The sequence below is a fragment of the Leucoraja erinacea genome, chromosome 21 (genome assembly GCF_028641065.1).
Source record: "Leucoraja erinacea ecotype New England chromosome 21, Leri_hhj_1, whole genome shotgun sequence".
NCBI lineage: Eukaryota > Metazoa > Chordata > Chondrichthyes > Rajiformes > Rajidae > Leucoraja > Leucoraja erinaceus.
The window spans coordinates 15,591,968-15,604,554 of NC_073397.1; the positions used below are offsets into that span (position 1 = coordinate 15,591,968).

Sequence of the window (12,587 nt, forward strand, 5' to 3'; positions counted from 1 at the left end):
TCGATTACCTACGACTAACATGCTGACCTACTACAACTAAATCTACGAGTAAAAAAAGTATCGATTTTTTTTTCCCCCATGGCGACCTTTTTTAACTCGCGGCCATTTTTCAACATGTTGAAAAATATGCTGCAACCTAACTGAGGCCTCGTGTACACGGGGACTACTCTCGAGCATGAAGGAGAGTTACAAAGACCTCCTAGGACCTAGCGTCGACCATGATGCGAGTACGAGTCGAGGGCAAACTCGCCAGAACTCGCAGATTAGGTCGCCCAAGTGGGACAGGCCCTTTATTCACAAATTAGAGATGTCAACGTCAAAGATTTGTATAGAGTTTGCCGGTTTAAATGATTAGTGGAAAAATTCTATTGCATTAACTTAGGATATGAATTTTAGTTTAGAGATACAGCCTGGAAACAGGCCATTCGGCCCACCGAATACACGCCAACGAGCAATCGCCCATACACAAGTTCTATCCTACAAACTAGGGACAATTTACGGAAACCAATTAACCTACAAACCTGCGCACGTCTTTGGAATGTGGGAGAAAACTGTAAACCCACACGGTCACAGAGAGAACGTAAAAATTCAGTACAGACAGCTGGTAGTCGGGACCAAACCCAATGTCCCTGGTGGTGTAGGGCAGCAACTCTACCACTTATATCAATCTTGGAGTTAGTTTTGGATCCAACTAGGTTTCATTGCCACCAGTTGGATGGGTCATCCCAATTTCTCTTTTTGAGCGAATGGAATGATTCCAAAGAGGGAGGCTGGAATACTGTCTTGTGGTGAAGTATCTCTCCTTGGCTTAAGTGATTCTTTCACGATAGTGACATGGTCAAGAGGCAAAATCACCTGCCATTGTGCCTCATGCAGGATAGCAAATCCCGTCCATTGGGCGGCCAAGTCTGTTGGGCCCATTGTATTGAAAGTTACCCATTATTATGTGTCTAAAATCCACATGTGGCTCCACGTTTGTAGGAAAGATCTTCTGATGCTGCTTTATCCTGAAGATAGACACAGAATGTTGAAGTAACCTAGTAATCAGGCAGCATCGTGGGAGAAAAGGAATAGGTGACGTTTCAGGTTGGACCCGAAGAAGGGTTCTGACCCAAAAGGTCACCTCGTCCTTTTCTCCAGAGATGCTGCCTAACCTGCAGAGTTACTTCATTATTTTGTGCCTATGCCTCTAAAAGTTGTTACCTTTTTGCTTATTGTGTGGATTTGGTGTTTTTGTTTGAAGAAAAATCTTACTAACTCATTTTTCGATGACAGTGAAGCAAAAAGCACTCTGGAGAAATCCAAAAGCCCCACCAGAAAAAATGCAAAAAGTGAAAAAGAGAGTGAGGAGGCTTCATCATTTCAGGAATCTTCTGAAAACGGGCAGCGGAAGAGGCCTTCCAGACCTGGCTCTACATTAGGGGGCGCTAAAGGTAATCCTAGTGCTGTTCTTTCATATTCAAGCTGTTCAAAGGGAGCGGTTACCATCTGGGGTACTGCTTGCCTGCTCATTATCTTGTCTACGGGCACCTGGCCACTGTGGCTCCTCCGTTATCACAAGGCTGGTTGCTTTACCCTGAGCAGCCGGCCATTTCATATCACACGTGCTTAACTCCCTTCACCCTGGAACAGGGTCACCTGGACTTCACCCCTACGGCTCCTGTGAACCATTGGGCTTAGAAGTTTATTGTTAGCCTGTCATATTTATGCTGAGGGGACCATCTTATCACAACATTAAAAGAACATTTGGACAGGTACATGGATGGGATGGGTTTAGAGGGATATGGGCCAAACGCAGGCAGGTAGGCCTGCAGTAGATGGGGCAAATTGGGCCAAAGGGTTTCCATCCTGTATGACATATGCCCCATAGAGGTCAATGATCTCACCGAGGCCCTGTCAATTGCTGCGCATGTCCTACCCCGGTTTAACTTCAAAAATGCATCACTTTGTACTTGGTTGAGTTAAACTACATTGTTGCCATCCTTGATGCCCATCTCTCAGCCCCGAGTCCCCCTTTTCCCTCTCAGCCCCACTATCTCCCACCCCAACTCCTTATGTCCTTCCACCCATATCCCTCCCTCCGGCTTTACATTTCACTTCACATTTTCTCTCCTTTCCATCTTTTCACCCCTGCCCCATGTCACTTGATTGATTGGCAGATGGGTGGAGTAAATAGCAACGGCTACAAGTGAAAAGGAGACAAAAAGGATGTAAAGCTATAAATATAAATTTCCTCGTGTCTGACACCATTTGACTGCTTTTCACCTCTAGCCTTTGTCACTTACTCAACCTCTCTGCAAATCACTTCCTCCCCTTTCCCCCCCCCCCCCTCCTATCACACTGGCTTTCTTTCCCCCCCCCCCCCCCCCCCTCCTACTTCTACTTCAATCAGTCTAGCACAGGGCCTTCACCCAAAACATCTGTCCATTCTTTCCCCAGATGTTGCCTGATCAACTGAGTTCCTCCGGCACTTTGTTTTGCTCAAGATTCCAGCATCTGTGGGGGGGTTTTGTGTGTGCATTGTATCTCTGTGTAAACCTGCTAATTGCAACATGTACCTTTCCTTAGTTTAGTTTATTGTCATGTGTACTGAGATACAGTGAAAAGCTTTTTGGTTGCGTGCTATCCAGTCAGCAAAAATACTACATGGCTGCAATTGAGCCTTCTACAGTGTACAGATACAGGGAATAATGTTTAGTGCAAAATAAAGTCTGATTAAAGGTGGTCCGAGGGTTTCTAATGAAGCAGATGGTAGCTCAGGACTGCTGTCTCGCTGGTGATAGAATGGTTCAGTTGCCTGATAGCTGGTGGGAAGAAACTGTCACTTAATCTGGAAGTATGTGTTTTCACACTTGTACATCTTGTCTGATGGGAGAGGGGAGAAGAGGGAGTGTCCTAGGTGAGACTCGTCCTTAGTTATCCTGGTGGCCTGCCGAGGCAGTGTGCAGTGTAGATGAAGTCAATGGAAGGGAAGGTTGGTGTGACAGTCTGAGCTGCATCCATAATTCTCTGCAATTTCTTGCAGTCTTGGATGGAGCTGTTCCCAAACCATGCAGTGATGCATCCCGATGAAATGCTTTCTAGGGCGCATCTGTAGAAGTTGGTGAGAGTTGTTGGGGACATGCCAAACTTCCTAAGCCTTCTAAGAAAGTAGAGGCATTGGCCTGTGGCTCAGAAGTATAGTGGATAGTGTTTTAATATTTCCTGTTCTTTCTCCTAGATACCAGTACAGCCACCAGCCCGACCCAAACAAAACGAAGGAAATCCAAATAAAATCTCACAATTGTAAACCTGTGAAGTGTAAATGTTTGTGAATTTAAATAATTTTTCCAAGCTACTTTTCTGGCATGAATTTGTGTATAGAGTACTGTTTTAATATTTGTCCCACTGAAATGTGACTTAAAAAAGTTTTTTGAATTCTGAAACTCTTTTAACAAGGTAAAAACCTGTTATTCAGCCAGTAAAACCCCGACTGGAAAGTAGTTGTACTGGTAATTTCTGTTGCAAAGCTAAAGTAAATTGCCAGCTTTTTGTCTGTCACCAATATAGTATGTTATTTCTAATTTAGTATTTACTGACTGTTAAATTGTGTTCAAGTCTTAAATACTGTATGTGAATATTTGTATGAGGGTGTAATAAAGCCCATCTCCACTGGATGTTGAGTGTGAAGCAGTGTCCCGTACCAGCAAGTTATACTTTTAGTTCACTTAGACCATGTCTCCCCTTATTTCAAATGGAAAAATAATTCTACATCTATTCAAATGGAAACCAGTTTGACAACCAATGAGTCTGAAAAAGGGTCCCAACCCAAAACATCTCCGATCCACGTTTTCCAGAAATGCTGCCTGACCTGCTGACTTACTCCAGCACTTTGTCTCTTTTTTTGTAAACTAGCATCTGCAGTTCACTTAAGTTTCTGCATTGATGGATTGCACTTCCTTCCAACGGCAGCCCATCTCCAAGTTCATAAGTCATAGGTGCAGAATTGGACCATTTGGCTCATTGAGTCTACCCCGCCATTCAATCGTAGCTTTCCCTTTCGACCCCATTCTCCTGCTTTCTCCCACAGCAACAGAGACCCGGGTTCAGTCCTGACCTCGGGTGCTGTCCGTGTGGAGTTTGTACGTTCTCCCTGCGACCATGTGGGAATCCTCCGGTTTCCTCCCGCATCCCAAAGATGTGTGGTCAATTGGCCTCTGCAAATTGCCCCCTAATGAGTTGGGAGTTGGCGCAAGAGTGGGATAACATAACTAGTGTGAATGGCTGATCAATGATCTGTGTTGACTCAGTGGGCTGTTGTCCTCTGGTAGATTTTGATGACTCGGCATCATCACCAATAAGGTTGTAGTGACTGCCAACTAAGCTGGCTTGAATTTTCGAGACCTGGAATAGATGAGAATGAATAATGCTCCCTCCACTGTTCAGGTCCAGGAAAAAACAAAGCAGCAAAGCTAGTTGTAATAATTTATACAATGCTTTTATCATGACGCTACAGCACCTCTACAAAGTTAAATGTCATTTTGTTTTCCGACCACGAATAATGCATACCGGCACCTTTTTGTCTACTACAAAAATGCACTGATTTTGAGTATCGGTTGGTAATTAGCTAACACTCTTCATCCCAGTTTAACAATATTTCCACTAATCATACCTCTTAAAATTTTGTACAGATGTGTAGTTTACCCCACTTGTATCAATAACATTAAATGTTCAAATGAAAAATGTTCAAATGAGAATTAATTACAATTGGTAATAGCCTTTTATTATATTTGGCAACGCAGTTCTGTGATCTAGAAGGTGTTTCATAATGTATTTAGTTATAACCGTGTGCAAATGGTGCAATATCGACAATTTCCCGATGACATTCGTACAAATCTCCATAAGGAAGAAGATTTGAATTGCAGGTTAGAACAAAATCTCTTAGAACTGCCATTGTGACTTAAACCTAGCACAACCTTCCTATTCTTACCTCCCTCCTTTGCCTTAATAATCAAATATATTTTTGGACGTGCTCAATGATAGACCTCTGAGTAGAAATTTAGCTTTTACAATCCTCTGTGAAGGAACTTCAGCCCAATCATAGTGATACGTAAACGCAGGTCCTTCGACCCAACTTGTTCACACATACCAACATGTCCTGTCGATACTAGTCCCACCTACCTGCATTTGGCCCATATCCTTCTAAACCTGTTCTGTCCATGTACCTGGATAAATGCAGCTCCTACACCCACCACTCTTTGTATGAAAAAGTTACCACTCGGGTTTCTATTAAATCTCCCCTTGACCCCCCCCCTCATCATAACCCTATGTCCTCTGGTACACGGTTCCTTATTAACTAATATCTTCCAACAAAACTGATCTGATTCTAGTTATGCTAGTCAGATCACCATTATCCCTCATCCACAAGGTCAAGGCTTTTGTATGTTCCAATGTGATCACCTTGTTTCTTCCTCACTGTAGATTATGTAGGGGAGGCGCAGCGGTAGAGTTGCTGTCTTACTATGCCGGAGACCCGGGTCGATCCTGACCACGGGTGCTGTCTATTTTTGAGCATGCAAGGGAAGAGCCAGTGTAGTGTACCTGGACTTTAAGAAAGCCTTTGATAATCCCACATAGGAAATTAGTGGGCAAAATTAGAGCATGTGGTATTGGGGGTAGGGTACTGACATGGATAGAAAATTGGTTGGCAGACAGGAAACAAAGAGTAGGGATTAACGTGTCCCTTTCAGAATGGCAGGCAGTAACTAGTGAGGTGCCGCAAGGCTCAGTGCTGGGACTGCGGCTATTTACAATATGCATTCATGATGAAGGAATTAAAAGTGGCATTAGCAAATTTGCAGATGAAACAAAGTTGGGTGGCTGTGCGAATTGTGAGGAGGATTCTATAAGGATGCAGGGTGACTTAGACAGGTTGGGTGAGTGGGCAGATGCATGGCAGATGCAGTTTAATGTGGATAAATGTGAGGTTATCCGCTTTGGTGGCAAGAATAGGAGGGCATATTATTATCTGAATGGGTGTCGAGTTAGGAAAAGGGGAAGTACAACGAGATCTGGGTGTCCTTGTACATCAGTTACTGAAAGTAAGCATGCAGGTACAGCGGGCAGTGAAGAAAGCTAATGGCATGTTGGTCTTTATAACGAGAGGAGTTGAGCACAGGAGCAAAGAGGTCCTGCAGTTGTACAAGCCCCTGGTGAGACCACACATGGAGTATGGTGTGCAGTTTTGGGCTCCAAATTTGATGAAGGACATTCTTGCTATTGTGGGAGTACAGCGTAGGTTCATTAGGTTAATTCCTGGGATGGTGGTACTGTCATATGTTGAAAGAATGGAGCAACTGGGCTTGTATACACTAGAATTTAGAAAGACAAGGAGATTTGGAATAAAGGTAGATGGGAAAGAATGAGCTGTTTTGAAAAGGAACCCTTAAGACTAACAAAAGCCATTAGTGTACCAGGAATAGACACAAAATGCTGGAGTAACTCAGCGACACAGGCAGCTTCTCTGGAGAGAAGGAATGGGTGACGTTTCAGGTCGAGACCCTTCTTCAGACTCCAGGGAGGCTGGTTAGATGCATGGGAGTGGATTACAGAATATAGGAAGTACTGCTAGCTTTGCAACCTAAACATGATGGAAATTTATAACAAAGCACAAGATGCTGATGCTTGTGTGCCCATGAATTTCTGGGCTAAACTGGACTGAAGCAAAGTAAAACTAGGCAAGAGACTCAAGGAATAGGACTGCCCCTGATGATGGTTTGCACAGAGACTGGTGAAAACTACAATAAATTACGGTCAAGGTATTGTTTCCCAAGTAAATATACTTCTCATCCGAGTCTCTGTAAAAAGGTAATGGCTGATTAGGAACATCTTTAAAGTTCCAGGTTAATTATTATCACCTTGATAAAGTGTTAAGTTTCAGAACAACTCTGCCTTGAATTCCAAAACAAACTAAATATTGGAACTTGTAGATAGGTCATGTATTAGAGCAACTCCACACAACTTGTACCAGACAATATACAGTGCAATGCTAATCAATTCTAATATTGTGTCAATGTCCTGTGCAAAATACAATGCAAAATAAACTCCAGCAAGGTCCATTAGGGATAACTAGACAGTTTAACACCATTACACCACTAACGTGGCATTATCAGAGTGAGAGACTGAAATATTGTATATAAAGATTTGGAATATTCCACAAATCTTTAAAAGAAAAATCATTGCAATGCTTCAGTTAAGAGGGGTGCAGCTGGTAGAGTGCTAGAGGCAAAGGTTCAATCCTGACCTAGAGTGCTCTGTGGAGTTTGCACGTTCTCACTATGACTGCATGGGTTTCCTCCAGGTGCTCTGGTTTTCTCCTAAAGACGTGGGTTTGTACATCAAAATTCACCTTAATGTGTAGGGAGTGGATGAGAAAGTGGAATAATAGACCTCGTGTGGAACACCTGATCGATGATCAGCGTGGGCTGAAGGGCCTGTTTCTACATTGTATATCTGAACTAAACACAGCACAGTGGCGCAGCGGTAGAGTTGCTGCCTTACTGTGCCAGAGAGCCGGGTTTAATCGTGACTATGGGGGCTGTCTGTGTGGAGTTTGTACGTTCTCCCTGTGACCGCGTGGGTTTTTTTCCAGGTGCTCTGGTTTCCTCCCACACTCCAAAGACGTGCAGGTTTGTAGCTTAATTGGCTTTGTTAAAATTGTAAATTGGCCCTAGTGTGTAGGATAGCGTTAGTGTACGAGGTGATTGCTGGTCACAGCGGTCTCGGTGGGCCGTAAGGCCTGTTGCTTTGTATCTCCAAATTAAACATACAATTCCAAAACACATTAAGGACACACCACAATTGGCTTTTTTTTTTTGAAAAAAGTGATTTTTTTATGAAAATAGTGAAGTCAGCAAGTGGCTCTAACAATAAGCACTAACGCAACATCCATAATCCAGTTACAATTCACACGTCCAATATTTAGAAACACACATCGGAAACAGTTATATGAGACCAAAAAAAAACACACAAGCTGCCCTTTGTTTTGCATAGGACTTTACTGTTGCCATTTAAGTGTCAATTTCTGTTCACCTACACACACATCTCAGATTAAAAACCTTTCACTACACCCCAGAATGGAAGGCACATACACAAATCAATGAGAGGTAACACAAGCCATATAACTAATTTGAAGTACCGGGTACTTTTTCTCAACATGACTGTATATAGTGATAATATAGTGACAGTATAGATCCTATGCCCATCTATACTTGGACTTGGAAATTATCCCAGCTAGCTTGGTGACCCACACGGCTGATAGATTTGTATTAAATGCAACAATCCACCACCCCCAGTTTCTTGCAGAAATTATGCTGCTTACACATGGGCACATTGCTGTAGTTAAAATGGACTTCCCTTCACCATTGACTTTGCAGCAAGTCACAGCCCCCCCTAACCACCCCCACCTCAATCACCAGCAGTATTGTCAATAAATAACCATTAACATTTCTGATGACACATTCAGATTGTAGTGAGGACAAGGAACCAAATACTACTATTTGCTAACACAAAAATGTGTGGCGTCTTAGGAATACATACACAATTATTAATAGAACCACACCATTTAAAAGTCAAGAACAACCTCTAGTATCATGTTTCATTCTAATAGGTTTGGATGAAGTGGTATGGCGATATAGTACTATTCGGCTGTGGATGTTACAGTATTCAAGTTATAAATATTACACACATCAAGAATGGGAAATTAAGTGGAAAATGGAAAGCAAGCAGAAGTGAAATTACAAAAGGGAGCTCATTTTGTAGGCATTTATAAGCAGATTTAACAGATTAATTAGCCCATTTCAATCTTGTAACATTCTTTTTGAATTTCAGTACCCTGAAATATCAGTTGCATTGAATAATAGACGTCACTTTCTCAAAGCCGTAGCTTGGTGCAAAGAGGAGAAAGGCCATTTTAATATTAGCTTCACCTCCCCTATTAAGATTTTGCTTTAAATTCAGGCAATATATAAACTTAAAAGGCAATGCACAGTGAACTGAGCATTGCACATTAATCCTTGCATTAGATAAATGAGCTTCTTAGGAAGTGGTGATTCACAAAGCAGACAATTCCAATAATGATCACAATTCAAGGACTTGTTTCTCAAGGTCATTGTCCTCTTAAGTCGACCAAGCAGGTTGTGGTTCAGATGTCTATCACAGAAGAAGTGAACAAAAATATAGGTCCACCACTGAATTTCCAGCAACTGATTGTCCAGCACCTCCTTTAATCCGGACAGAATTACAAGAGTGCAGACTGGTTTGCAAGGCAGCTACAGATGACATGACATGTGACACCTGGGCTACCGGGCCCGCACCTCTGTCCCGAAAGAGTTAATTCGCTATCAATTTACATTTAACATTAGTTTTATTTAAGTTCCCAGCAGTCCGTGATGCTTCGGGGACACGGGAGGGGTATTGATAGTGGGTCAGAGGTGGATTGTAGAATTCATATTTACGTGACCTCTTTTGGTCCCGCAAAACGGATAATCCAGTCGGGCTCTGGAAACTAAGGGTGCTGGAAAATCGGTGGTGGACCTGCGTGTCAATGCGAACCAAAAAGTCTTGAAAGGTGGAGTGGCATCTGTCGGCTTTCAACCAGGTGTGTCACTTCGAACGTGACACAGGATACAATAACCCAACCAAATCTGGATTCTCAAAATAGCACTGATGGGAAATTACAGTAAATGAAGCTGCTGCTTTATTTGTACAGTAGCAATCTCCATCCTGAGAGAGAAAAGTTACTATATTCATTTTCTTATAGCCACCCTGAAATCCTTGATGAATAAGAGCCAAAACAAAATATGTACATAAGCCTCATGATTCTTATTTACTGTACATAGATATTATTATATAATTTAAATTAACACACTGTGTTGTGTATTGTCCCTGAGAGAGTCTGTGCCGTGTAGTTTAGCAGGAACAACTGCAGCTCACACAATCACATATATCCTTAAATAAATTATTTAAAACATACATCACCAGCACACTCTCATCACAGTCACTGACAAGCAATTCTATTTCAGAGCTCTGGTCTCAATAGCACAGCAGATATTTTAAAACCTTTAGTTGTCGTTGTTGTATTCAAGAAATTACAATACTGTCCACAGACTTACACGTTTTCAGTTACAAAATTAAAGTTGTAGAATTCTATAAGTTCAGCACCACACTTGGTTGATCCAAATTTAGACTGTAGTGTTAGGGCCTTCTTTTATAACAAGGCATTCAGTAAGTAGGTAGATAGAAATCACTCTGGAAAGCCCCAGTTACACTAGTCTAGGCTCAGTGCAGTGTAGGTATCTAATCAAAGCATCACACCAGCACCACATTTATAAATTGGAGTCAGAAACTTTCCATCAGTTCCCAACCCCTCCCCCCCACTGAACATTTTGTCAGTTCAAAACTGGAGAAAGTTAATCTTCAGAGGGGAAGCAATGAAAACGAGTTAAACGTTCTTAGTATTGGTGACAAGGTTATTCGCAGGTTGGGATGGAGGCAGTAAAGAATAGACCGCAAACGTCCGAGATTGATCAGGAAGGGTTGATGTGGAAGATATCACCTACAAAATGAACAAAACTGTTCCAAATGCACAATAGTGTTCTCAGCACCTTGAATGTAAAGATCACAGTACAAACTGTGACCTTTGTTAGAACTCTAGCATTTTTTTTTGGTTCATTTCAGATTTCCAGCACTTACTGCATTCATGTGTACAATCTACATTGCATGGTTTATTTGATTTGAACTTGAACTTATTTCCACTTGTGGAATAGAACTTATTGTGGTACATTGTTGCGGAGTGTACCTTCCCAAGGCAAAGCGCCTTTGACGCAGCTATTTGAGGGCCACATATTTCAATGAGTTTGCCCTCAAATAGGCACTTTCTCATTCATCGGATTCAATGTTTGTTTGTAAATGGCACAGAGATGAAGGACACTAACAAAATCATTGAGAAACGGGCCTAAAGCTACAGTATACTGTGCAGGATATAATGTGTCGGAAGGAACTGCAGATGCTAGTTTAAACCATAGATAGACACAAAATGCTGGAGTAACTCAGCGGGATAGGTAGCATCTCTGGAGAGAAGGAACGGGTGACGATTCGAGTCGAGACCTTTCTTCAGACTGATGCAGGGTATCATTCCAGGCAGATCCGAGCCTGTGATTCCCACACAAAGAGAGTTGCCAGTCACAATTTAACCAGGAAGTGATGTTCCAATTGTAGGCTAAACCTTTAAAAGGTCAACAATAATATCAACTGTATATCTCTGGACAAGAATGATATCAACTGATTTCTGGAAAAGAATGATATCAACTGTATATCTCTGGACAAGAATGATATCAACTGATAAAAAGTAATTCAAGGAAACTTTTAGTACACAAATTTTAAAAGAAGAAAGAATGGAAATCATGGATTTATAAGAAGGTACTGGAGCCTGAAATCTGCAACATCCAGATTCAGGAACAGCTTCTTCCCCACAGCCATCAGACTATTAAACACAACTTCAAACAAACTCTTGACTTGACTTGACTTGAAACTCTGAACTATAACAGCCTATTGCACTTTATCTGTTTATTGATGTGTGTGTATATATATATTCTATGGTATATGGACACACTGATGTGATCTGCACTTATGACTACAATATCCTGCGGTGCTGCAGCAAGCAAGAATTTCATTGTCCTATCTGGGACACATGACAAACTCTCTTGACTTGACTTGCCTCGGTTTAAAGGGAAAAGGCACAAAGTGCTGGAGTAACAAAGTGGGTCTGACAGCATCTCGAGGACATGGCTAGATGGCGTTTCGTGTCAAGACCCTTCTTCAGACCAAAAGATACAATTGTGATGTTTAGTAGGATTTCAGATGAGCACATGGTTGTGCAGGTAATGGAGGGATGTGGAATATACGTGCAGGCAGAGGAGATTTGTTTAACTTGGCATCATGTCCAGCGTGGTCATTGTGGGACAAAGAGCCTGTTCCTATGTTGTACTGCTAAGTTGCACTACTTACTAAGTCGTTCCTCTGTGTTGTACTAAGCAGGTCAGGAAGGTGAAACCGAGTTAATGTTTTAGTCAAAGACCCATCAGAATTGGGGCTTAAATTCATATTCTCTGGATCACTAGTCTGCTAACAAAATAATTGGATGACGCTGCCTTGATAATCAGAACTAAGTTGGTACATTGAAACTTTAAATGCAAGATTGGGGTTAGTGTATTTTTCATTGTTGAAACACTGACTGGTTAAGGATTCTTCTGCTGCATTGGTTAGCCAAGTAAAACAGCCGACCCTCTGAAGAAGGGTCTCGACCCAAAACGTCACCTATTCCTTTTCTCCAGAGATGCTGCCTGACCTGCTGAGTTACTCCAGCATTTTCTCCATCGTCGGTGTAAACCAGCACCTGCAGTTCCTTCCTACACATACAGCCCACCTTTCTGCAGTCTAACTTTCCAAGTGTCTTTTGGGAAGAAGGAATACAAGTATTTCAACCTTTCACTGAGCAGTAAAATAGAACAGTACCGTAGTCCAGAAAGAGGCATCGAACGGTTTCCCCC

General features: G+C 42.1%; 1 protein-coding gene across 3 annotated transcripts in view; it reads left to right on the top strand.

Moving 5' to 3' along the window:
• The window catches only part of ncoa6 (nuclear receptor coactivator 6), a 47,901-nt gene extending 43,165 nt beyond the window's left edge, over positions 1-4,736 (top strand). For all 3 annotated transcript variants that reach the window (XM_055652193.1, XM_055652195.1, XM_055652194.1), the window contains exons 14-15: positions 1,276-1,433; positions 3,221-4,736. In XM_055652193.1, the coding sequence (XP_055508168.1) occupies positions 1,276-1,433; positions 3,221-3,273 (211 nt within the window). In that variant the 3' untranslated portion in view covers positions 3,274-4,736. The remainder of the gene's footprint in view (positions 1-1,275; positions 1,434-3,220) is intronic.
• Positions 4,737-12,587: the final 7,851 nt, after the last annotated feature.